Source organism: Leptopilina heterotoma, unplaced genomic scaffold (assembly GCF_015476425.1).
Source record: "Leptopilina heterotoma isolate Lh14 unplaced genomic scaffold, ASM1547642v1 Lhet_123, whole genome shotgun sequence".
NCBI classification, from domain to species: domain Eukaryota; kingdom Metazoa; phylum Arthropoda; class Insecta; order Hymenoptera; family Figitidae; genus Leptopilina; species Leptopilina heterotoma.
The window spans coordinates 4,636,519-4,663,876 of record NW_025110842.1 but is presented as its reverse complement, the minus strand read 5'-3'; the positions used below and the strand labels follow the sequence as shown (position 1 = coordinate 4,663,876).

The window sequence follows — 27,358 nt, the reverse complement described above, 5'->3', positions numbered from 1 at the left end:
GAAAAAAAGAAGGAGAATAAAAAGTAGAAGTAGAAAAATAAGGAGAAGAAAAAAAGGAGGAAAATAAAAAGCAGAAGTAGAAAAATAAGGAGAAGAAAAAAAGGAGGAAAATAAAAAGCAGAAGTATAAAGATAAGAAGAAGAAGAAGAAGTAAGAAATAATAAGAAGGAGAAGTAAAGGTAGATAAAGAAGCAAAATTTATGTAAGTTTTACATAAAGCAATTTTTTAAAAAACAAATTTAAGAAGCATAAAAAAAACACTCGAAATTAAAATACAATTAATAGTTAACAAAATTAAAATAATTAAAAATGAATCTCTCTCGAAATTCTTGCCAAATGGCAGAACAAAAAGAAATTGACAATTTTTGCCATTTGGGGAAAAAAAGGGAGAATTAAAAAAAAAACATCACAGTAACCGTCCAATCTGTGCCTGTACAAAAAAAAAGAAAGAAAAAAAGGAATACACTGCGTTTTCTTTTTTCGAGAAATCGTATATTTGTTAGGGAAAAGAAAAATATTTATTCCTATTTGTAGGCAATGTACAATCACAATTCTCTAAAGCACAATTTTTCTTTTAAACTTTAACTTAATTTTTACCCCTTAGGCCAGTTTTGAATTTTACTAAACACCGTTAGTATTAATATAATATTATATTATTTATATTAATTAGTATAATTTTTTATATTCGCGAAAAATTCCAGTAAAATTCAAATTTTATTTTATCTTTCAAGTTTTTAAAAATTATTCTCGGGAATTCAATTATCTTTCTTTTAACTAAAAAGCAATTATAATCAATTTTAATTTTTACGTTTTACTTTATAATTTTTTAATTTTCCCCAAAAAAATGAAATTTTTTCTTAATTTCTAAATTATTCAAAACGTTAAAATTTTTATAGGGAAATTCATTGATAATGATACAGATTTTTTGAAATAATTTTAGAAAAAATTTTCAAAAAAATTTTCAAAAAATTCAATTAACTAATTTACTAATTAATTAATAATTATTTATTATTTTCAAAAACTTTAATAAAATTCTTCGCGGGACAATTTCGATTAAATTTCACCAAAAGATTTTAATTATTCTTAAAAATTCGATTAATTCTTCGCCTAAAAATTCAATTATTTTTGAAAAAATTTTGATTAAATTCTTCATGAGAACTGCAATTTTTTTTTAAATACAATTTTAGTTAAATTTAAGGAAAAAATTCAATTTTTATTTCGAAAATTTCAATTAAATTCTTCGGAGAAATTCAATTATTTTGAAAATGAATTTAATTCTTCGAATTATTTTCAAAAATTAATAGAATTTCTTCTTTGAAGAATTCAATTATTTTTAAAAAATTGGTAAAATCCTTTGCAATTAAATAATTTTTTAAAACAAATTTTTGATTATATTCTTCATGAAAATTGAAATATTTTCAATACAATTTTAATTAAATTCCTCGAAAAAATTCAATTATTTTCGAAAATTTCAATTAAATTTTGCCGAGGAATTCAATTCTTTTCATAATTTATAAAAAAATTTTCACAGGAATTTAATCATTTAACAAGAATTTCAAAATAAAATTCTTTGAGAAAATTTTATTATTTTGAAGAATTTCAATAAAATTCTTCGGGAAAATTTTATTATTTTGAAGAATTTCAATAAAATTCTTCGGGAAAATTTTATTATTTTGAAGAATTTCAATAAAATAACATTTAATTAAATATTTTGAAAAAATTTAATTCTTTTTCTAAATAATAAAAATCTTGGAAGAAATTTAATTATTTTGAGAAATTAATAAAATTGTTGATAGGAATTCAATTATTTTCAACAAAAAAAAAAATTTATTCTTTGAAGAAATTTAATTATTTTCAAAAGAAAAGTCAATTCTTCACAGAAATTCAATTATTTAGAAAAAAGAATTTAATTTTTCATACTATTTTCAAATATTAATAGAATTTCATTTACAAAAATTCAATTATTTTTAAAAAATTCTTCGTAGGAATTCAATTATTGTATTCAAAAATAAATTTTATTCTTCCAAGAATTTCAATTATTTATTTTCTTCGCTGGAATTCAATTATTTTCGAAAGATAATTCAATTCTTCGCAGAAATTCAATTATTTTGAAAACTGAATTTGATTCCTTGTTAAAATTGAATTATTTTCAAAAAAAATAATAGATTTCTTCACACAAATTCAATTATTTTTGTGAAAATTTTTGACTAAATTCTTTATGAGAATTGAAATATTTTCAATACAATTTTAGTTGAATTCCTCGAAAAAATTTAATTATTTTCGAAAATTTCAATTAAATTCTGCGCAAAAATTCAATTATTTTAAATCATTTGGAAAAAATTCTTCTCAAAATCTAATTATTTTGAAAAATTTCAATGAAATTGTTTATAAGTAAACAATTTAATTAAATACTTTTAAAAAAATTTAATTCTTTTCCTAAATAATAAAATTCTTCTCAGAAATTGAATTATTTTGAATAATTTCGGTAAAATTTTTTTTTTATGAATTAAATTATTTTTCATGGAGTTTTAATCAAATTCTTATTAAGATTTCAATTATTTTCATAATTAATAATATTTTTCGAAAGAAATTGAATTTTTTTTTCAAAAATTGTAAGAAAATTTCTCGAAAAAATTGAATTTAAAAAAAAATATATAATAGAATTTCTCGAAAGAATTGAATTATTCAAAAAAGAAAAAAAATATTAATTTTAAAATTCTTTGGAGAAATTCAATTATTTTCAAAAATTTCGATAAATTAACTCTTTATATAAGAATTTAATTACTTTAAATATTATTTTAATAAAATTTCTCGTAAAAATTAACTTAAGTTTTTAATTAAATTTTACTCAAGAAATTTAATTGTTTTGCAAAAAATGGGATAAATTTCTTTATAAAAATTCAATTATTTCAGATTTGAAATTCAAAAAGTAAAAATATAGAAGAAATTTTTTTAGTTTAAAACAATTTGGTTTTAATAAGTTTTTTTTTTGGTCTTCAAAGCTTAAATTATTAATTAATTATTCAAAAATTAAATTTACAATTTTTTGAATTTTTAAATTTTGAGACTTTGAAAAGAAAAATTATCAAAAAATTTGTAAACGAAAATACAATTAATTATTAATAATTGAGTCACAATTTTTTTAATTTTAAAATTCGAGACATTGAAAAGAAAAATTGTTAAAAATTTTAGAAACAAAAAAACAATTAATTATTAATAATTGAGTTATAATTGCTCTAATTTTAAAATTCGAGACATTAAATAGAAAAATTATCAAAAGAAAATAAGGAAACAAAATAACAACAAATTATACTAATTAACGTAATTAATATACAACGAGTGGAGAAAATTGTGCTTTTTGAATAAAGAAAGTAAAAAAACAAAAACGACAATTTTAATTAATACTAGGAGCAATTTACAGGGTAGAAATAAAAAGCTTTCAGATCGAGTCCTTGGGAATTCTTGGGAATTAAGATAAAAAAAAGCGGAATTCTCAAAAAAAAAAATAAATAAATAAAAGAAACGAATAAGAAAATAATAACAAAAATTGTGATATAATGAATTCCGTGCTCAAATTCGAAAATAAATGTTTCGTATAAATAATTCATTTTTTTTGTTTGTTTTGTTTTTAGTGTTTACTTTTGGAAAATTTTGATAGAGAAAAAAAAATAACGAATTCTAGTTGTTAATCGATCAAGACTGCGAATTATATACGATGATAGAATTTAGATTTAATAAAGACTGGCTCCGCTTTTTAATTTTTCGAAAGACGACTCAAAAAATATGTACTTGTAATTTGTTAACTAGTATTATTTTTATTACTAATAATAATAATAATAAGAGTTGGAGAGGAAAGTATGTTAAATTTTCGTATATAGGTATAGAATTTTAGGGGCGTAAAGTAAAGAAGAAACAAATTTTTTCCTTTTTTATTTCCTTTATCGTTTATGAATAAAAGAAACAGGAAAAGAAGAAGAAAAAAAAGGAAAAGTGAATGAAAAAGGAAAGAAAAAGGAAAAGAAAAGGAAAAATAAAAGTAAAAGGAAAAGTAAATGAAAAAAGAAAAGAAAAAGGAAAAATAAAAATAAAAGTAAAATGACAAGTAAAAATGAAAAAGGAAATAAGAAAAAGGAAAAGAAAAAGTAAATGAAAAAGAAAAAAATATTGACAATTGTCCATTGGTCTTCCAATTTTTGAATCAATGAGATTCAAATAATTTCTATTCTAAAATTCTCTAATGTTGTATAGTTTCTTTTTTTAACAAGTATTACTACAATATTTAAAATTTTATTCTTATTCTTATAATTATTATCATATTCGCCTTTCGCTTATTCGGATAGATTTTAATTCTTAGGAAAAAGCTTGTTACGTGAAAATGTATACTTTTGTATGCAACGAAATTTTATATACATATATATTATTAGTAAAATTATTATTAGAATTATTATTTTTAATTACTATTATTATTATTATTATTTTTAATTAATATTATTATTATTATTACTATTAATATTATTTTTAATTAATATTATTATTAGTTTATAGTTAATAACTAATTACTATTTTTCAATATTATTAATCTATATATATAAAATCAGACTTTTGTCTGTACATTGCTCGGAACTTTAAATTTCGCACATAATTATTCGTTTTAGGCATCAAGGATTCCAAATATACCAATAAAAAATTTCGTGTATGTATGTATGTATGTATGTATGTATGTATGTATGTATGTGTGTCGGTATGTCACAGAATCTTTGTTCGCGAATCACTTAAAAACGGCTGAACCATTTGAAACCAAATTTGGCAGAATGTTCGATCTTGGGCCTAGGAAGGTTTATAAATTTACAGATTTGAAAAATATTAATTAGAACGGGAGATATTCAATTTTTTCGAAAAATTAAAAATTAAAAATTTTCAAATTTTACATTTTTTTAAAAATGCTTTCAAACTTTCTATAATTGAGTATAACATGTTATTTAGTCACATTTTAGAATAGTTTTGCCAAAAATAATGTCCTATAACTAAGATGTAAGTATAAAATTTTTTTAAAAAAATTTAAAAAATCGAAATTTTTCAAATTTTATATTTTTTAATAAATTGCTTTTAAACTCTCTATAATTGAGTATTACATGTTATTTAGTCAAATTTTAGCATAATTTTTAAAAAATTAATGTCCTATAGCTAAGACGTAAGTATAAAAATGATTTCGAAAAATTCAAAAAATCGCAAATTTCCAAATTTTATATTTTTTAATGGACTGCTTTTAAACTATCTATAATTAAGTATTACATGTTATTTAGTCATATTTTAGCATAATTTTGCAAAAAATAGTGTTCTATAACTAAGATTTAAGTATAAAAATGTTTTCAAAGATTAAAAAATCGCAAATTTACAAAGTTTATACATTTTTAATGAATTGCTTTTAAACACTATATAATTGAGTATGACATGTTATTTAGTCACATTTTAGCATAATTTTGCACAAAAAATCATATGACTATGATGTAAGTATAAAAATATTTTCGATATCAAAAACTCGAAAAAATTATAATTCAGTCGTATTTTTGGGGTCTCTGATTAAGAATTTAACGTCAAAATAATGCAATTCATAATTATTTATCCAATTCATTCAATATTCATTATTTGAAAGAACTTCAGAAACTTTAAAAATGAAGATGTTTTATGATCAATATTTTATGAAAACAAATTATATCACAGGATGTCAAGAATTGTTAGTCACCTGTGATACGATACTATCATTATGCTAATGGGTAAAAGCTTGGGTGGTAAAAAATTACGTTATTTTACTTTTAGATTGAACTTCAAAAGATGTTTTGAGCAATGTAAAGACAAAAGTTAAGCAAGGTCTCTATGTTTGTTTAAAAAACTTCCCGGCATTGTCCAAATTTTACCCGGTTTTTTTAAACAAATTTAAATTTACTTGATTTTAAGTTTTATCCATAAATATGTAAATCTTCAGATGGCTACAAAAATTGACTTATTTTATGAAAATACTCTTTTTTTAAGAAAATATTTTATGCACCAGTCTTTGACGGGATTTAGTTTCTATCATAATAAATTTGACTGAGTGTCTACTAATTGCGCGGGGAAACCGATAAATAGCCGGGAATAATGAACTTATTCAAATAGTGATATTTTTCTAACGAAATACATAATGGTAACTAATTATTAGTTTTTCCCAGTCAAATTTAATTCCCGTCTATTTCCCGGTTGGTAGAAACCCTATCAAATGTATTAGCAAAAACTAAAACCCGTCGAAGACGGGTACGACAGCTAGTTAGTTTATATTTTCTTTTATTTAACGAGAAAAGTGGGAAATAGAAAAACGATAATAATTGAATAAAAAAAATGTATATTTAAAAAAAAAGAAGCTTTTTGTACACACGCGTAGGAAAAATGAAAATTGTTGAGATTTCAAAGTGCACTTTTATTTGATACGTCAATTATTATTAAATATGTATTATTATAATTATATATAGGTATATAATTTTTAAAAAAATATATATAGACTATGTTTATTACTCGAAAACTAACACTTTTTGTTTCGAATTGTAAATAATTTTTCTGCGTTTAAAAAAAAATACTTTTTCTATTTGTATTGTTATTAATTAAATTTTGTGCCAGAATATTTAGTATCAAATTGTATTGCAAAAGGTATTCGAGTCGGATTTTTTTTTTTTTTTTTGAAAAGTAATTTTTAATAAATAACCTTATATATGCTATAGTGAATATTTATTTCTTTTTTTCCCAAAAAAAAACGCCCATCAAATATAAAAAAAGACTTTGGAGATGAATTTATTGTTTAATGGAAAAATTCTCGTATTTTCTAATTTTTTATTCCAAAATACAATACTCACTTTTAATTCTAATTAATATATTATTATAAGTATAAAAATACCAAACTTAAATATTATTTCCTATTCTTCAGGAATAAAGAACTTCCAGATTAACTTTATTATCAATTTTTTAATTGACTTAGTTGTTTTCATTTATTTTATATTATATTTTTAAATTTGTTCAATTTAACATTCATTTCATAAAAAACATTGTATAAAATTTTTAAAGAATAGAAAAATTCATATAAATGGAGAAAAGAATAATTTCGAAGGAGCATTTGCGTTGTAATTTTCTATATTACAAAAAAACAGATCCGTCTATCTGAAATACTTTCCAACGAAGTTTACTTGTTAATCGGCAGACAAGCTTTAATTAAAATACTTAAGTCCTCGTCATTTAGGTAACTAAGTATTTTTTCATGATAACATTGCGGTGACTCGGTGAAGTTGTTATAAAAAAGAGGAAAAAATTGATAACATTGGTCTAGTAATCCTCTTGTTTTCATACCCTTTATGAAACTACAGTTTATCATGTTGCCGTAAATTGGAAATTTCGTTTCATAATCCAATGATTTTAGAGTCTGTACAATGTTCTCATTTTTCATGTACTTTACTAATGAACAATTTTTAGACAATATGTCAAAGAACGAAATGTTTGTATTATTAATTTTTTCATGCTTCAAGCACAATACTTCTTTCTCACATTCTTTTTGAAACTCACTATCCTTGTGACTATCACTCGAAAATAGTGAATAACTTTCACTTACAAATAAATTCGCTGTTTTTCTTTTAATAAAGTGGAAGTTAAAAACATTACGCACACAATCTGATAAGTAATAATGACTTATCAAAGTCAAGTCAATTTCGGCACCAAACTTTAGCAATAATTTAACAATCCCTTGATGACTTCTTCGAGTAGCATTGTACAAAACGGTTTGTCCGCATTTATTTACTGCATTTACATCAGCTCCTTTAATTAAAAGCATTTTACAGATTTCTTCATGTCCTCTTTCAGCAGAAACATGAAGTGGTGTTTCGCCATTATTATTTTTACAATCAATTTCGGCACCAAACTCTAGCAATAATACAACAATCTCTTCATAACCCATTTTAAGTGCAATGAACAAGGCTGTATCTTGATTCTTAGTTACTGCATTTACATCAGCTCCTTTAATTAAAAGCATTTTACAAATTTGTGTTTTTCCTCGTTGAGCAGCAAAATGAAGTGGTGTGTAACCTTTATAATCTTTACAATCAATTTCGGCACCAAATTCTAGCAATATTTTAGCCATCTCTTCACACCAATCTAAGGCAACAACGTGTAAGGCGGTTCTTTGAAATGTGTTTTCTGCATTTACATCAGCTCCTTTAATTAAAAGCATTTTAAAAATTTCTTCATTTCTTCTTTCAGCAGCAACCAGAAGTGGTGATTCGTTTTTATAATCTTTACAATTAGTTTCGGCACCAAACTCCAGCAATAATACAACAATCTCTTCTTGTCTCATGAGAAGTGCAATGGACAAGACTCTATGTAGATTATTATCTACTGCATTTACATCAGCTCCTTTATTTAAAAGCATTTTACAGATTTCTTTTTTTCCTAGTTGAGCAGAAACATGAAGTGGTGTTTCGCCATTATTATTTTTACAATCAATTTCGGCACCAAACTCAAGCAACAATTTAACAATCTCTTCATGATCAAAGTAAACTGCATTATGCAAGGCTGTTTCTTCACGTTCATTTACTGCATTTACATCAGCTCCTTTAATTAAAAGCATTTTACAAATTTCTTCATTTCCCCTTTGAGCAGAAAAATGAAGTGGTGTGTCGCCATTATTATTTTTACAATCAGTTTCGGCACTAAATTCTAGCAATAATTTAACAGTCTTTTCACGATCACAGTCTACTGCAATGTGCAAGGCGGTTTGTTGATGCCGATTTATTACATTTACATCAGCTCCTTTAATTAAAAGCATTTTACAAATTTTTTCATTTCCCCTTTGAGCAGAAAAATGAAGTGGTGTGTCACCATCAACATCTTTACAATGAACTTCGGCACCAAACTCTAGCAATAATTTAACAATCTCTTCATCACCTCTTTCAATTGCAATGTGCAAGGCTGTTCTTTCAAATTCATTTACTGCATTTATATCAGCTCCTTTAATTAATAGTATTTTACACATTTCTTTTTTTCCTAGTAGAGCAGAAATATGAAGTGGTGTACCGACATTTTTAAACACAAAATTAACATTAGTACCATTTTTAAACAATATATTTACGAACTCTTCAGATTCTTTTCCAACTTCACTGTACAATGTGTAGTTTTCTAGATTAATATCAGGATGACGCTTTAAAATTTCCTCAAGAATCATTGAATTTCCGGCGTAAGCAGCATGGTGCAAAATGATTAAAAAATTCTCATCTCGATAATCAATGTTAATTTCTTGTAAAAGCTCCTTTACAGTTTCTAGGTTTCTCGCACCGATGGCATTAAGAAGTTGATACATATTTCTTCGAATTATCTGCAACAATACAAAAGAAATTATTAATTTATTTATAGTCTCTTTATATGCATCAAATAGATCAATTTTCAATTTTCTGATGTATAGTATTGCTTTTTCCATATACCTATTTTAATAATATACATTTTTTCAAGAAACAATTTTTCGGAATTTATGAATGAAATTTTTCAAAACTTCAATACTTTTTGTTAAGTCAAAATTTAAAAACTTATTCATATTTATTTTTTCTGATGAATTAAAATTTCAAATAATTTCAATGAAAAACCTCTTGAAATTTAATTACTTCTAAAATGTGCAACTATTTGACTGCAATTTTGGTTATAAATCAATTCCTATCAAAATTCAACTACGAGAATTGAATTATTTAAATGGAATAATTTTTGTAAATTCATAAAATAATGTATTTTCAAAAATACAATTATATTTATATAGATAATTTTTAAAGATGAAAAAATAAAATTCTTTAAAATGTAAAATTATAAAAAATTTCCAATTGTTACAATTTTTTAAAATTATTTTCGAGAATTAAAGTATCTTTTTCTTTAAAAAATTTTAATTACTATTTTTCAAAAACTTAATTTTTTCAAAATTTCTAAATTAAATCATTAAATTTTTCCAAAATTTTAATCACTTTTGTAAAATATATATTTAAATACTTATTGTTCTTTATTTGCTTAAAATTTCGAAAATACTTAAAAATTTGAACTGCAAGTCTTCCAAACTGAAACTCTAGTTACCAACGTTGATTCAGCGAAAAAATTTTTTAAAAAAATTTCTCTAAAATGTTCAGGATACAAATTTTTCTTCTTCAAACCCTCCAAACGTTAAAATAAAAAAAAAAGATGGGGAAATAGTAGTTCTTATTTTTTTGGCACGGATTTTCCAAAAATCCGAGAATTTCAAGTAAATTAATAATTAATTCTTCGCTTACGTAGCAAATTTTTTTTCTTTTGATAATTTCTGATTTTTTTAATATTAGCCGCTATTTAAAAAAAATTCCAAGCGGTTCCAAGTCGGGGAAAGCATTGATTTTGGTAATTATTTTCAGAAATAATAAAATTCATAGCAGGATTTCAATTATTTTTATTACAATTTTACAGGAATTGCTCAAAAAATGTAATTATTCTTAAAAACTTCATTTCAATTCCTCAAAAAAATCAATTATTTAAAAAAAATGTTTTTTAATATTTTTTGGAAGGATTAAATAATTATTTAAAAAAATTTTAAAAAATTATTCGAAAGAAATGTTTTAAATACAATTTTAATTAAATTTTTTAAAAATAATTCAATTATTATTTTTTAAAAATTTTAATTAAATTTTTCCTAAAAATTCAATTATTTTCATAAATAATAAAATGATTTTTAGGAATTCAAATATTTTCAAAAAAATTTAATAAAACTTTCCCACAGACATTCAAAATTATTGCCAAATTTTTTAATAAAATTCTTTGTAAAATTTAATTATCTTCAAAAACTTTTCACAATTCAATGATTTTCAATATCTACTATTTTTATAAAATTTCCAAATAATGAACGACAGTCAATTTTTCATGCAGATGAAAATAAATCCCATTTGGATTTTTTAACCTTAGAAAAAGTGGTTATTTGAGTATAAAAACGTTATTTGCAATTAACATTTTACCAAAGTAAAGATTCTGTCAAATAACATTTATAAATATTAAAAAATATATTTTATGGTCATTTGAGTTAATAAAGTTTTCATAACATAAATATTTTATCACTTTACATTTTGAAAAATTCAGCATTTAAATAAATGAAAACCGGAAAATAATAATATTTGAATAAATAACAATTTTGACAGTTTGATTATCATCATCATTAGGATAATTGGACGGTATTCTAATTATGTATTTTGTTACCCCATTTCAAACGATTGTTTTAAAAAATTTTATTTTTACCTCAGAATTAATTATGAATTGTAGTTTTTCTTTAAAATTCTGTGTGGGAAGACTGCCTGTACTGTTTAGTGTCAATCAATTTTTTGTCACATACATCCCACAGATCGCATTCCTTTCTTATAAGCACAAGATTGGCAATAATGAGAAACAATTTGATGAACCGTTTTCAGTTTACATGTAATATTTGTCAATTTTGACAATTACTCAAATTCATTTTATAGAATTGTTAAGAATCTTAAAAATTGACAAGCAGCTGAGAGTCCTCAAGTCGGTTTTACAATTGCGTTCACGCCTTAGGGCCTTCCCACAATGCATCAAATTATTATTCAAATTCGTTTCTTTTATTTAAAAAAAATATAGAATTAAAAAAAATTAAAAATTTTTTTTAATTTTTACTGAGAAACAAATGCAAATTTATTTTTCTTTATTGAATTATCAAAATTATGAAAGTGGTTTTGCAATTAATTGTGATTTGAAAACTAAAGAATTAATTAAAAAAAAATTATATTTGTTATTATTAATAAATAACAAATATTTATCTTGCATTTTAAAAGGAAATAATTGAAAAAAATAATTGAAATTGCAAAAGAATTTTGTAATACATTTTTTTAAATATCTTTAATTGTAAAATCATTTGGAACTTAAATAGATTCCAAATAAATAAATAAATCCTCTAAAATTGAATAATTTATACCTAACATTTATAAGAATTGCTACTGTAAATTATAAAAAATTATTTTCAAGATTTGAATTCAATTATTTTCTAGAAATTTTAACTAAAATATTTCAAAAAACTAACTTATTCAGAATTTTTAATTAAATTTTTTTACAATTTTCAACTTTTCTAAAACTTTAAATTGAAACTTTTTAGAATTCAATCAATATTAATATTAGTAATAATAATTTAACTTTCTAAAATATAGAAATGCAAAATATGTTTTTTTTAGAAATTTATTTTCTAAGAAAAAATAATTTTATTTATTTTTATTTACTTTATTTATTTTTTAAAATTAACTTTTAGAAAATTTGTATCACTTTTGTTCTAATTCATTCAAATTTTTACTAATACAAATAAAGAAATTTAAAAATTTTATAATTATTATTATTCATTTTCTCTATTTTTTTATAATAAATTTTATAAAAAAATTATTTTTTAACGAATTTTTGACGTAGAAAGTCATCATATTTGTTCCGCAGTCCTGTTTCCAACAATGACTTTGATGATATTTTCATTTATCTAATCATAGGCATTAGTGGGTTAAAACAGAATATTTTTCAATTGAAAATTGAAAAAGGAGAACAGAAAAATGTTGATTTTTTAACTTAAAAAGAGGAGAACAGTTTAGATACTAAGGATTAGAATTATTTACAGGAATGAAATTTGTAACGAGTCCTTCCCAATAAATTTGAACACAATAATTTTTTATTCCAAAATACAATACTTACTTTTAATTCTAATTAATATATAAGTATAAAAATACCAAACTTAAACATTATTTCCTATTCTTCAGGAATAAAGAACTTCCATTAACTTTATTATCAATTTTTTAATTGACTTTTTTTTATTTATTTTATATTATATTTTTAAATTTGTTAAATTTAACATTAATTCCATAAAAAAAATCGTATAAAATTTTTAAAGAACAGAAAAATTCATATAAATGGAGAAAAAAAAATAATTTCGAAGGAGCGTTGTAATTTTCTTTATTACAAAAAAAAACAGATCCACCTGTCTAAAATACTTTCCAACGAAGTTTACTTGTTAATCGGCAGACAAGCTTCAATTAAAATACTTAAGTCCTCGTCATTTAGGTAACTAAGTATTTTGTCATGATAACATTGTGGTGCCTCGGTGAAGTTGTTATAAAAAAGAGGAAAAAATTGATAACATTGGTCTAGTAATCCTCTTCTTTTCATACCCTTTATGAAACTACAGTTTATCATGTTGCCGTAAATTGGAAATTTTATTTCATAATCCAATGATTTTAGAGTCTGTACAATGTTCTCATTTTTCATGTACTTTACTAATGAACAATTTTTAGTCAATATGTCAAAGAACGAAATGTTTGTATTACTAATTTTTTTATGCTTCAAGTACAATATTTCTTTCTCACATTCTTTTTGAAACTCGCTTTCCTTGTGTCTATTTCTCGAAATTAGTGGATAATTTTCACTTACAAACAAATTTGCTGTTTTTCTTTTAATAAAGTGGAAGTTAAAAACATTATGCACACGATCTGATACATTACTTATACAATCAAAGTCGGCACCAAATTCTAACAATAATTTAACATTCTGTTCGTGACCAAATTTAGCCTGAATGTGCAAAGCAGTTTCGTTTTTCAAATTTACTGCATTTATATTAGCTCCATTAATTAAAAGAATTTTACACATTTCTTTACTTTTTTTTAGAGCAGAAACATGAAGTGGTGTGTTGCCATGAATATTTTTACAATCAATTTCGGCTCCAAACTCTAGCAATAATTTAACAATCTCTTCATGACCATTTGCAGCTGCAAAGTGCAAAGCGGTTTCTTGATTACAATTTACTGCATTTACATCAGCTCCTTTAATTAAAAGCATTTTACAAATTTCTTCATTTCCTCTTTCAGAAGAAACATGAAGTGGTGTGTCGCCATTATTATTTTTACAATTAATATCGGCACCAAACTCTAACAATAATACAACAATCTCTTCATAACCCATTTTAAGTGCAATGAACAAGGCGGTTTCTTGAAAACTTGTTACTGCATTTACATCAGATCCTTTAATTAAAAGCATTTTACAAATTTCTTTATTTCCCCTTTGAGCAGAAATATGAAGTGTTGTGTAGCCAAAAAAAGTTTTATAATTAATTTCGGCACTAAATTCTAGCAATAATTTGACAATCTCTTCATGACCATTTTGAGCTGCAATAGGCAAGGCGGTTTCTTTAATATTATTTACTGCATTTACATCAGCTCCTTTAATTAAAAGTATTTTACAGATTTCTTTTTTTCCTAGTTGAGCAGAAACATGAAGTGGTGTTTCGCCATTTTTATTTTTATAATTAATTTCGGCACCAAATTCTAGCAATAATTTAACAATCTCTTCATCACCTCTTCGAGTTGCCATGTGCAAGGATGTTTCTTTATGTTCATTTACTGCATTTATATCAGCTCCTTTAATTAATAGTAATTTACAGATTTCTGTGTTTCCAAGTAGAGCAGAAATATGAAGTGGTGTACCGACTTTTTTATACACAGAATTAACATTAGTACCATTTTTAAACGATATATTTACCAACTCTTCAGATTCTTTGCCAACTTCACTGTGCAATGTGTAGTTTTCTAGATTAATATCAGGATGACACTTTAAAATTTCCTCAACAATCATTGAATTTTCTGCGTAAGCAGCATGGTGCAAAATGGTTAAAAAATTCTCATCTGTATAATGAATGTTAATTTTTTGTTGTAAAAGTTCCTTTACAGTTTCTAGATTTCCCTCATCGATTGCATAAAGAAGTTGATCCATATTTTTGCGAATTATCTGCAACAATAGAAAAGAAATTAATAATTTATTTATAGTCTCTTTATATGTGTTACGGGCAAAGATCGGAATTGGACATTCTCCGATAATGCGCGGTCAATGTCGACAATCCCAAAATCGTAGGTCATTGTTGACATTGTCCTGTAAATCGTTGGTCATTGTCGACATTATCCTGTAAATTTTACTAATTTTCATAAAATTTTGATAATGACCTATACAAATTGGGCAAAGTTGATAAAAATTGATTTAATTATTTTATTATTGTATAGAATTGATAATTGAGACTCGATTTCAAACTAATAAAAACTTTATTTAATCTTTTTGATAACATCAATTGACAACGGTTTATTCATAACTGACAGCCAATTTTTTCATTGTGAACTGAACTAACTCACTTTTACAATTCAAAAATGATTCGAAAATACGTTACAATTGTTTTAAGAAAAAAATGAGTATAATTCTGTAATTAATCGGAAATAATTTTTGAAAACAGTAGACATAGAATATGCTGTTGATGATATAAACAAAGTTAATATTAAAAAAGTGAACTTGTTTAAATCAAAGCCAAAAATGAATTTTTTCAAATTTCAAACTGGATTTTGAAGAGGACAAGATCATCTACAAGACCCAAGAAAGAAAATTAAATTATGCTAAAAAAACAATTTTTTTTCACTGTTCATTCGAGTTTTACCACTCAAAGTTCAAATGTGCGCAACTTCGTTAAATTTATCTTTTTTGAAAAATAAAAAAAATACGTGTCTCTTTATTTTTCATGTATACACTAACATATTTTAGCGACAGCTAAATCTATAACTTGAAGTTAGTCGACCTGCCTAATTTGAATTGGATTCAGTTTGGTCATTTGAGTTAATAAAATTTTCATAACATAAATATTTTATTAGGGGAGACTGAGGTGAGTTGTAACAAAGCCGATTTCTCGAAAACTATGACCTTTTAAAAATTTTAAAAAGCGTGAATTTATTAGATTTTTCATACCTCAGGCACAAAATAGGTGCTTTTAAATAGCAGCCGATTATTTTAAGGTATTAAAACGAGTATTTTATTCGTTTCTATTAATTAGATGTCTTTACTAACTAAACAGAGCATTAAAAATTAATTTTTTTCATTAAAATCACAAAATTTGCAATTGTTACAACTAACGTCCACATGTGTTACAACTCATCTTGGTACTAGGTGAGTTGTAACATAACACCGGGAACTGTTTTGGATTTTCAATTTTGTCGTAAACCATTACAACTTTTTACATTATTTTTAATTTTTTGATTCACATACTACACAAAACTACCTATCCAAAAATACAAAGCTCATAAAAATAGGACAATTTTTCGCTGAGTTATACTGGATAATATAAAAATCGTTTCAACTCACCTCGGTTTCCCCTAATTTACATTTTGAAAAATTCAGCATTTAAGGGGTTAAACCACTCTAGAGCGTCAAAAAGAGGTTCTAATTTCAACATTTTTTTTAAAGAAAAGTTTAAAAGTAATGAGAAATATGTTTACATATCTCTATCAGGTACACTTTAAAGAGAAAAAAATATACTTTATAAATTTTTTTTTGTTTAAAAACTGCAGATGTACATGTACGTGATGGAAACCCTTTGTAAAAAGAATTCCTTCGCTGCCGGAAAGGTTTTTGGTACAATTTTCATCCTAGAACAGAAAACAAATTTTTCTCTTTTTTTACATCTCAATAGCTAGAGAAAGACGTAGGGGATTTTTTTTATGTTGCATATTTTTTTAGTTATAAACAATTTAGTGCCTATTTTTTTCAGTCAAAAACTCAGTTTTTCCATAAAATGTTCACCATTTTTGCAAAAATTACCTACGTCTTTCTATAGCTTTTGAGATGTAAAAATAGAAAAAAATTTGTTTTCTGTTCTAGGATGAAAATTGTACCAAAAACCTTTCCGGCCGCGAAGGAATTCTTTTTACAAAGGGTTTCCATCACGTACATGTACATCTGCTGTTTTTAAACAAAGAAAATTTATAAAGTATATTTTTTTCTCTTTAAAGTGTACCTGATAGAGATATGTAAACATATTTTTCATTACTTTTAAACTTTTCTTTTTAAAAAATGTTGAAATTAGAACCTCTTTTTGACGCTCTAGAGTGGTTTAACCCCTTAAATAAATGAAAACTAGAAAATAATAATATTTGAATAAATAACAATTTTGACAGTTTGATTTTTATTTTCCTTAGGATGGGATGGTATTCTAATTATGTATTGCTTCCTCATAGAGGAAGGATTCCCAGGTGAGAACTGACGCTGGATTCAGGCTTTACGGAACCTTCGTTGAGGCTTGGTCAACATTGATCAAGCCTTGGTGGGACGGCGGAAGCAAGGTTGCTTCTAGCCATATAATGTAACACTTATTTAAGACTGACGCTCCAGTCTTTGTTGTAGATTGGCGTTCAATGTTCAATCAATGCTGCGGAACCCTACACGGAAAGAAGGTTTCACCATATAAACTCTGTACAAGCACCTTATTTCTACGTTTGTGACACATAGAAGTACGGTGCAAAGTTAGCAGTATCTTTTTTCGTGCCTTTTACCGCTCTCTGACGGTGCACGTAAGAAGATAAGAGGGTACACGCATGAGATATTACTATGAATGCACCGAAATTTTCGGTGACGCTCACCATAAAATCCCGTGCCTTCATTTCGCCGTGCTTGTCAGACTGTTCTAACCTATCAAACGAGGCACTGTCGTTAAGGGTGAAACCTTCTTTCCGTGTAATGCAGGACTGAAACAAGGCTGCTTCCACTGTTCCCAAATTTACGCGTCTCTCGCGCTCATTCAATATAATATGGATATATGAATTGTATATAATAATAATAATAATAGTAATAATTATAATAGTAATGAATATTATTGTTATTATTTTTGTTCATATTATATGCGTTTGTTTGAAAATAAGTTATTATTATAATAATTATATTATTTTCATATAAATAATATATTACTAACAATAAATGTCATTTGAAATAGTAATATTAAAAAAATAATTTTGGTAAAAGAAAACAATTTTTCTGTTAATCGGTACATTTTTTCTCGATTTTTCAGCAGACTTTTTAATATAATTTACAAACATATTCACATTTTTTATTCACAACACAACACACAATTTTATTATTAGATATAACGCTTAAAACAAAGAATGAAAAATATTCGCTCGCATGTGGGATCGAACTCACGCACCCCGCCCCTAACGCATACCGGAAGTCCTAAACGCACGCATTTAAACCGCTCGGCCACAGAAGGCTGGAAGGCACCTCGCCTAATCTACTATTTCAATGCCAGCGCCGTATATTCTGTATATACGGCGCGTCACTCAATATTTGTTCAGCATGGGACACCAATGTTCGTCCCATGCTCGATTAAAGACTCGGTCAATCTTGATACAATATTTACTTTCTTTATTACCGTGTGCACTGAACAATACTAAATATCAATATTTATAAATTATTTATTATTAAAATATTTTTTATGATAATTTTATAAGTTAAATTATATATATTATTTTTTTTCTTGTACAGTGTCAAATTATTATTTTCAAAGTTTAAGAGTTTCGTTTATCTGAAAAATTATTAGTGAAAAAATGTTCATTAGGTAGTCATAAATATTTATGCTTAGTAGTTTTACACTAGGATTAACTGTTTAGTAAATATTATCAAAAAACTATTTTTTGTCAAACGCGCGCGACTAAACACAAATAACCTTGAAACTCCAGCATTACCAACTCAACACATACGTTAAACTCTTGAGTTGGCAATGCTAAAGTCTCAAGGTTATTTGTGTTTAATCGCACGCGTTTGACAAAATAGTTATTTTCGTAACAAGGGCGCAAAATAGGTGATTGCGACGATGGCGAAATGAAGGGACCGAGGGGACACAATTTCGCGCCCGAGGCGAAGCCGAGGGAGCGAAAGTGTCCCCGAGGTCCCGAAATTTCGCCAAAGTCGTAATCACCTTTGCGCCCATGATGCGAACATAATTTTTTGTCCTAACTGCATGGAAAGTATGGCATTGAGGGCACGCACGATTAAACACTCATATTAGTTAAAAATTAAGCTCTATATAAACATTATATCGAATGAAGTCTTATAATGATAGAAGTTTTAAAATAGAAATAAAAAAATAATGTATTCTGGAAACATAGTATTTATTTAGAACGTAGTAATTAATAATTAAACAAAACTGAAACAAGAACTTTTAAAATTGACAATTTTGATAAACGAAATGGGAACAAAACCAAATGTCTCATAAGTTTTTTTAGAGAAAATAAAAAAAACTTGCAAATTTTTAAAGGTAAAATAAAACAAGTTCAAAATATTTGCAGTTCTATAGTCAACTTAAAAAGAAAGTCGAAAATGTCGCATTTTAATGAAGAAAATCGAATAATTAACAAGCGGGCGCAAAATACTTTTCCGCCCGCTCGGTGGTAGGGGAAGCGGGCGGAAAATACTTTACCGCCCGCTGACGTCATACAAGCGGGCGCAAAATACTTTTCCGCCCGCTTCCCCCACTCCCGGGCGTAATGTGTTACTTTGCGCCCGCCTTAAGTGCCCGAAATGACATACTTTCCGTGCAGGTAGGACAAAAAATAGTTTTTTGATAATACATATTTACTAAACAGTTAATCCTAGTGTAAAACTACTAGGCATAAATATTTATTACACCCTAATGAACATTTTTTTCACTAATAATTTTTCAGATAAACGAAACTCTTAAACTTTGAAAATAATAATTTGACACTGTACAAGGAAAAAATAATAATGTATAATTTAACTTTATTTATATAAATCTTATTTAATTAATAATAATAATAATAATAATAATAATAATAATAATAATAATCATTATTATTAATAAATTAATAATTAATATAAATATTATACACTAAATAAATATTAATATTTATTTACCAATTGATATCTTAATAATAATTTTTAAATAGTATACAAAATTATCATAAAAAATATTTTAATATTAATTAATTTATAAATATTTATATTTAATATTTTTAAGTGCACACGTCAACAAATAAACTGTCAAGATTGATTCAGGCTTGAATTAAGATCAGATGTTCGAGCTTCACTCACGAAGATTGACCGAGTCTTGAATCGAGCATGGGACGAACATTGGTGTCCAATGCTGAATCAATATTGAGTGACAGTGATATAAAGACTGCTTCAACACTGGGTTACCCAGGCTGGGCGTTCAAGACTGAATAAATCTTCAATCCATCGTCAGCATTGGTCTTTCGCGCCTGGGTTGTATTAGCAAAATTTTCGATTGTGGTTTTTTGACATATTTATAAATTTATTTTCATTATACCTAATCTTTTAGTACTTTATGTACGAGTAGGCACTGCCCGTATAAATGTTATAAATAAATGAATAAAAATTTCGATGTAATTTGACCTCAGAAGTCCAAAAAACGGATTTTAAAAAATTGTCCCGTCGTGTGTGTACTAAAATTACATTTTTTTAAAATTCTGTAGAAGTAATTTCAAAAAATTATTACCAACTTGAAGAGCTTTAAAAAACGCTTCGATTGACCTATTTCTTAACCTGATTCGGTAAAAAATTATCAACTTATTGGTATTTGAAAAATCAAAAATTGTGGAAAATATCATTTTTTTAACATTTTAATTATTATTATTTCTATGAGGAAGCAAAGTGTTCATGAAATGATAACACCAAAATTATAAAAATGTACAACTTGGCAGCGGTTTTTGTTACCCTATTTCAAACGATTGTTTTAAAAAATTTTTTTTTTACCTCAGAATTAATTTTGAATTGTAGTTTTTCTTTAAAATTTTGTGTGGAAAGACTGCCTGTACTGTTTAGTGTCAATCAAGTTTTTGTCACATACTTCCCACAGAACGCGTTCCTTTTTTTATAAGCACAAGATTTATGTGTTCCGGGATCTTTCCACGGATCTGGTGTGATTACTTTGCCTAATTTCTTTCCATATTTGTCGCAAACAATTATTTAATCAATCTAGAACAAACGTTTGCATATGTAAATTAATTATAATTAAAAATTTCATAATTTATATCATTTATATGAATAAACGCGTAAAAGAAAATAAATGAAATGAATAAACATAAAAAGTGAGGTTATGTTTGCACTTTTATGGAAAAATAACTGAAAATCACTTACAAAATCAGTAAAACTGGAATTAACTAATTCCACAAAGATATTTTTTCTTTAAATAATTGTGAAATTCACTTTGAAAGTAGACATTCGCTTATAAACTTCGAATTTCAATTTAACATTGTAACGCAGATAACACAAACATTGATAGCATTTAAAGGCATTTAAAATTTTAAATAATCTCAAGTTTTGAGAGTCCTCAAGGCGGTTTTACAATTACGTTCATAACGCCTTAGGGCGGACTTCTCACAATGCATCAAATTATTATTCAAATTTGTTTCCAGTTTGTTTCTTTTATTTTAAAAAAAAAAATAGAAATGAAAAAGTTTAAAAAATTTTTTAATTTTTACTGAGAAACAAATATTTAGCAAATTTTTTTTTCTTTATTGAATTTTCAAAATTATGAAAGTGTTTTTGCAATTAATTGTGATTTGAAAACTAAAGAATTAATTAAAAAAATTTTATATTTGTTATTATTAATAATATATCAAATATATTTATCTTGCATTTTAAAAAGAAAAAATTGAAAAAAATAATTGAAATTGCAAAAAAATTTATACATTTTTTAAATATCTTTAATTGTAAAATCATTTGAAACTTAAATAGATTCCAAATAAATAAATAATTCTAAATAAATCCTCTAAAATTGAATAATTTATACCTAACATTTATAAAAATTGCTACTGTAAATTATAAAAAATTATTTTCAAGATTTAAATTCAATTACTTTCTAGAAATTTTAACTAAAATATTTCAAAAAACTAACTTATTCAGAATTTTTAATTAAATTTTTTTACAATTTTCAACTTTTCTAAAACTTTAATTTTCAACTTTTTAAAATTCAATCAATATTAATAATACTAATATTAATTTAACTTTCTAGAAAAAAAAATTTTATTTATTTTTATTTACTTTAGGTATTTATTTTTTAAAATTAACTCATTTTAGATTTGTATCTCTTTTGTTCTATATAATTCAAATTTTTACTAATACAGATAAAGAAATTTAAAAATTTTATAATTATCATTATTATTTTATATTATTCATTTTCTCTATTTTTTAATAATAAATTTTATAAAAAAATTATTTTTTAACGAATTTTTGACGTAGAAAGTCATCATATTTGTTCCGCAGTCCTGTTTCCAACAATGACTTTGATGATATTTTCATTTGTCTATTCATAGGCGTTAATAGGTTAAAATATATAGAATATTTTTCAATCGGAAATTGTGAAACGAGAACAGTAAAATGTTGATTTTTTTAACTTAAAAGAGGAGAGCAGTTTACTAAGGATTAAAATTATTTATAGGAAAGAAATTTGTAACGAGTCCTTCGCAATAAATTTGAACACAATAATTTTTTATTCCAAAATACAATACTCACTTTTAATTCTAATTAATACATAAGTATAAAAATACCAAACTTAAATATTATTTCCTATTCTTCAGGAATAAAGAAGTTCCATTAACTTTATTATCAATTTTTTAATTGACTTTTTTTTATTTATTTTATATTATATTTTTAAATTTGTTAAATTTAACATTAATTTCATAAAAAACATTGTATAAAATTTTTAAATAACAGAAAAATTCATATAAATGGAGAAAAGAATAATTTCGAAGGAGCATTTGCGTTGTAATTTTCTATATTACGAAAAAAAGCAGATCCGACAATCTAAAATACTTTCCAACAAAGTTTACTTGTTAATAGGCAGACAAGCTTTAATTAAAATACTTAACTCCTTGTCATTTAGGTAACTAAGTATTTTTTCGTGATAACATTGCGGTGACTCGGTGAAGTTATTATAAAAAAGAGGAAAAAATTGATAACATTGGTTTAGTAATTCTCTTCTTTTCATAGCCTTTAAGAAATTACAGTTTATCATGTTGCCGTAAATTGGAAACTTTGTTTCATAATCCAATGATTTTAGAGTCTGTACAATGTTCTTATTTTCCATGTAGTTTACTAATGAACAATGGTTTATCAATACGTCAAAGAATGAAATTTTAATATTACTAATCTTTTCATGCTTCAAGTAAAATATTTCTTTCTCGCATTTTTTTTGAAACTCATTGTCCAGAAGACTCCTATCACTCGAAAATAGTGGATAATTTTCACTTACAAACAAATTTGCTGTTTTTCTTTTAATAAAGTGGTAGTTAAAAACATAATGCGCATAAGATGGTACATTACTTATACAATCAATGTCGGCATCAAATTCAAGCAATAATTTAACATTTTCTACATGACCATTTATAGTTGCAATGTGCAAAGCAGTTTCTTTTTTCAAATTTACAGTATTTACATCAGCTCCTTTAATTAATAGCATTTTACATATTTCTCTATTTTTTTTTCTAGCAGAAACATGTAGTGGTGTGTCGCCAATTTTATTTTTACCATCAATTTTGGCACCAAACTCTAGAAGTAATTTAACAATCTCTTCATAAACCATTTTAAGTGCAATGGACAAAGCAGTTTGTTCATAATTATTTACTGCATTTACATCAGCTCCTTTAATTAAGAGCATTTTACAGATTTCTTCATATCCTCCTTCAGCAGAAAAATGAAGTGGTGTGAAGCCTTGATTATCTTTACAATCAGTTTCGGCACCAAACTCTAGCAATAATACAACAATCTCTTCATAACCCATTTTAAGTGCAATGAACAATGCTTTATCTTGATTCTTAGTTACTGCATTTACATCAGCTCCATTAATTAAAAGCATTTTACAAATTTCTTTTTTTCCTCTTTCAGCAGAAAAATGAAGTGGTGTCTTGCCATAAATATGTTTGCATTCAATTTCGGCACCAAATTCTAGCAATAATTTAACAATCTCTTTATCACCTTTTCGACTTGCAATGTGCAAGACTGTTTCTTTATTTTCATTTACTGCATTTATATCAGCTCCTTTAATTAATAGTAATTTACAGATTTCTGTGTTTCCAAGTAGAGCAGAAATATGAAGTGGTGTACCGACATTTTTATACACAGAATTAACATTAGTACCATTTTTAAACAATATATTTGCCAACTCTTCAGATTCTTTTCCAACTTCACTGTGCAATGTGTAGTTTTCTAGATTAATATCAGGATGACGCTTTAAAATTTCCTCAACAATCATTGAATTTCCTGCGTTAACAGCATAGTCCAAAATGGTTAAAAAATTCTCATCTCGATAATCAATTTTAATTTCTTGTAAAAGCTCCTTTACAGTTTCTAGATTTCCCTTATCGATGGCATAACGAAGTCGATGCATATTTCTTCGAATTATCTGCAACAGTACAAAAGAAATTAATAATTTATTTATAGTCTCTTTATATGCATAAATTAGATCAATTTCCAATTTTCTGTATAGTAATGTTTTTTTTTATATATTTTTTAATAATTCAAAATTGAATTATAAAATTCTTCTTCCAATGTTCAATTACGTTGAAAATTAAAAAAAAATTATCATCAAAATCATAATTATCTTAATAAATAATAAAATTCTCCTCTAAAATTCAATTATTTTCAAAAATTTTTCTCATTTCAATGATTTTCAATATTTACTATAGTAATAAATTTGACAAAAGAATTCAATATTATTTTTAAAAAAATGTTAATAAAATTATACTCAAACATTTAATTATTTTCATAAATAATAAAAATTCTCACAGGAATTCAATTATTAAAAAATAAATTTATAATTTTCTTCGCAATAATTCAATTAACTTCATTAAAAATAAATTTTTTTTTATGAATTCAATTATTTTTATAAATAATAAATTCAGGGTTTCCACGCTTTTGCTCTTTTCAAATTCCCTTACTTTTTCATGTTTTCCAGATTGAAAAACGAAAATTATTCGAAAACATCAATAACTTCATTTTTAAATAAATATTTAATCGCATTATTTTTTTTGTAGAAATTAAAGATATTCAAAAAATTGAAATTCAATAACATATTTAAAAATATTAGAATTGGCTACTTTGTTAACTGTAACTTCAACAAAAATTATTTTCATTAATACGATTATTTATTAATTCTAGAATTTTTAACTAAAATTCTTCTTTAAGTCAAATTTTTTAAAAATAAGTAATTTTTGAAAAAATTCTTTGTGAATTTTCAAAACTCTTTTGTTTACAATTAAATTTAACGAAATTTCCGATTATTTTGACAATTTTCAATTAAATATTTATTAGAAATTGAAAACTTAAAATAATTAACAAAAAAAAAATTACATTAAACTTTATTGAGAAAAATTAATTCTATAGAATTGTTAATTATAAATGTATGAAAAGTTCAAATTGTCAAAGATTTTATTTTGAAAATTTATTAGGAAATTCTACGAGAATTCAATTTATTTAACTATAAAAATAAATATTTTATTAAATACAATAATTTTTAATCTATGTTTCTTAAAATTGAATTTTTCATAATGAATATTATCAACAAAATTTTTAAATTATTTTTAATAATTCTCTTGACAAATTTTAATAAAATTTTTCAGAATAATTGCATTTTTAGAGAAATTTGATGAAAATTGTATATTTAAAATAATTGAAATTCTGACAAGAATTTTATTAAAAGTTTTGAAAATCATTGAATTTTGGAAAAAAATATTAAATAAGTATATATAAAAATAATTGAAATTTTGACGAGAATTTTTGTAAATTTTGAAATCTAATTTGATTTCTGCGAAGAATTATATTAAAATTATTTTGAAAAAAGTTAATTGTTACGCAAAAAATTTCAATAAAATTTTTTGAAAATAATTCAGCATTGAGTTTTAATTATTTATGAAAATGATGAAAATAATTGAATGCTTGTAAAAAATGTTATTATTTATGAAAATAATTGAATAATATATGAAAATTATTTTGTAAATAATTGAATTTATAATCATTTTTTTCTTTTATACTTTTAAAAAAAAAACTAAATTTTATTAATGCAATTTTTTAAGAAATAGAAATGATGCAAATTATTCCAAACGATTGTTGTAATAAAGTTTCTTTTTACCTCAGAAGTCATTTTGAATTGTAGTTTTTCTTTGAAATCCTTTTTTCATAAGTAGGTACACGATATTTTTTCTTTGCAAATATTTTTATTAAATTCACTTCGAAAGTAGAAATTCGCTTATAATCTTTCGGCGTGCTGTCCATGAAAAAAAAGTCAGGTTAGGTTATGTGGCGGGAATTAAGCCAGTTTTTTGTATTTGATATTGGTTGTATTATATGTATTTATGTGCAATTTACTAATTTTATATAAAATTTATGTAATATTTTGACACTATTTTTAAATGTTATAATTTCATTATAATAATCAGTCTGATAATAATATAGGCCAACGCAGAATAGATCTGTAACCGGAACCGCAATCGTAAGCGTAACCGTAAGAATGAGTTAAAGAAGGATAGGTATATTGTTTATCCTTCTCTAACTCATTCTTACGCTTATGGAGCTCTCACAGCTCTGCCTGCCTGCGCAGGCAGTAATTGGAGTAAGAGAGAAAATCAATTAGAGTGAAAGAGACAGTAAATTCAAATTTGTATACTGACTACTAGCTGTGAGAGCGCCTTTACGGTTACGATTGCGGTTCCGGTTACAGATCTATTCTGCGTTGGCCTTATATTCGAATTTTATTCCGTATTACCTTTCTTTCTTTCCTTTGTTTAATGTCTAAAAAATCAGCCAATGGAAAAGCAGAATTCCGTTGGAATGGTTGGAAATATTAACACGAACTATAAAGAATATAGAAAGTATGCAAAACTTTCTGGAATCCGGAGCTGCCCAGAGATTTGGTAGATTCTTCTTCAAATCTTGAAGGCTTTGCCAAACGAATCGAGTAAAATGGAAAAAAAACAAATATTTCACATGTTTATATGATAAAAATAATGTCATAAAAATTTTAATAAAAAACATATTTAAAAAATTAAAAAAAGAGGGCAAATTTAAAGAGAAGAGGGAAAAGAAATTCAAATTTCCCGCGCAAATCGAAAAATTGAAATTTAATTAAATAGTTTTTTTATAGAAACTATTGTTTACTAGTTAATAATTAAAGTTTCTTTATGCTAGATTATTATATTAATTAAAATACTATTATTTCAATCAAGAAGCTTGATTTCAATATTTATTTTTTATTAATAAAAAAGGCAAATTTTATTTAACCTAAAATTCTTCTTTCCTCCCTTTTAATTTAAATTTTAGACTTAATTTTTTTTTTAGAACAACAAATGGAATTATAAATTAACTGTGAAAAAAGGTAAATATGAAAAAATGCGATTAAACAGAAAAAAAACGAGAAAACATAATTTTTCTTTCCTTTAAAAGAAAAAAATTGATTTCCGCCATATTTTATTTTTATGTA

The 27,358-nt window shown here is 24.6% G+C and overlaps 2 protein-coding genes across 3 annotated transcripts; both read right to left on the bottom strand.

Annotated features, from left to right (window-relative positions):
• Positions 1 to 6,844: 6,844 nt before the first annotated feature.
• Positions 6,845 to 21,184, bottom strand: LOC122512706 (serine/threonine-protein phosphatase 6 regulatory ankyrin repeat subunit B-like). 2 transcript variants are annotated; one of them, XM_043628720.1, is made up of 3 exons: positions 21,022 to 21,184; positions 20,638 to 20,859; positions 6,845 to 9,382 (listed from the first exon to the last, which is right to left on the bottom strand). In XM_043628720.1, the coding sequence occupies exon 3, from the start codon at positions 9,365 to 9,367 to the stop codon at positions 7,205 to 7,207; it is 2,163 nt and encodes a 720-aa protein (XP_043484655.1). In that variant the 5' UTR covers positions 9,368 to 9,382; positions 20,638 to 20,859; positions 21,022 to 21,184; the 3' UTR covers positions 6,845 to 7,204. The 2 variants fall into 2 exon arrangements, with proteins under 2 accessions (XP_043484655.1, XP_043484656.1); XM_043628721.1 differs by lacking the exons at positions 20,638 to 20,859; positions 21,022 to 21,184 and adding an exon at positions 11,302 to 11,580.
• LOC122512558 (ankyrin-3-like) lies at positions 12,989 to 26,333 on the bottom strand. Its single transcript, XM_043628458.1, has 5 exons — positions 26,012 to 26,333; positions 22,715 to 24,286; positions 17,347 to 17,597; positions 14,886 to 14,970; positions 12,989 to 14,829 (listed from the first exon to the last, which is right to left on the bottom strand). Exons 1-5 carry the CDS (start codon positions 26,021 to 26,023, stop codon positions 13,057 to 13,059), a joined length of 3,693 nt encoding a protein of 1,230 aa, XP_043484393.1. The 5' UTR covers positions 26,024 to 26,333; the 3' UTR covers positions 12,989 to 13,056.
• Between the last annotated feature and the right edge of the window lie 1,025 nt (positions 26,334 to 27,358).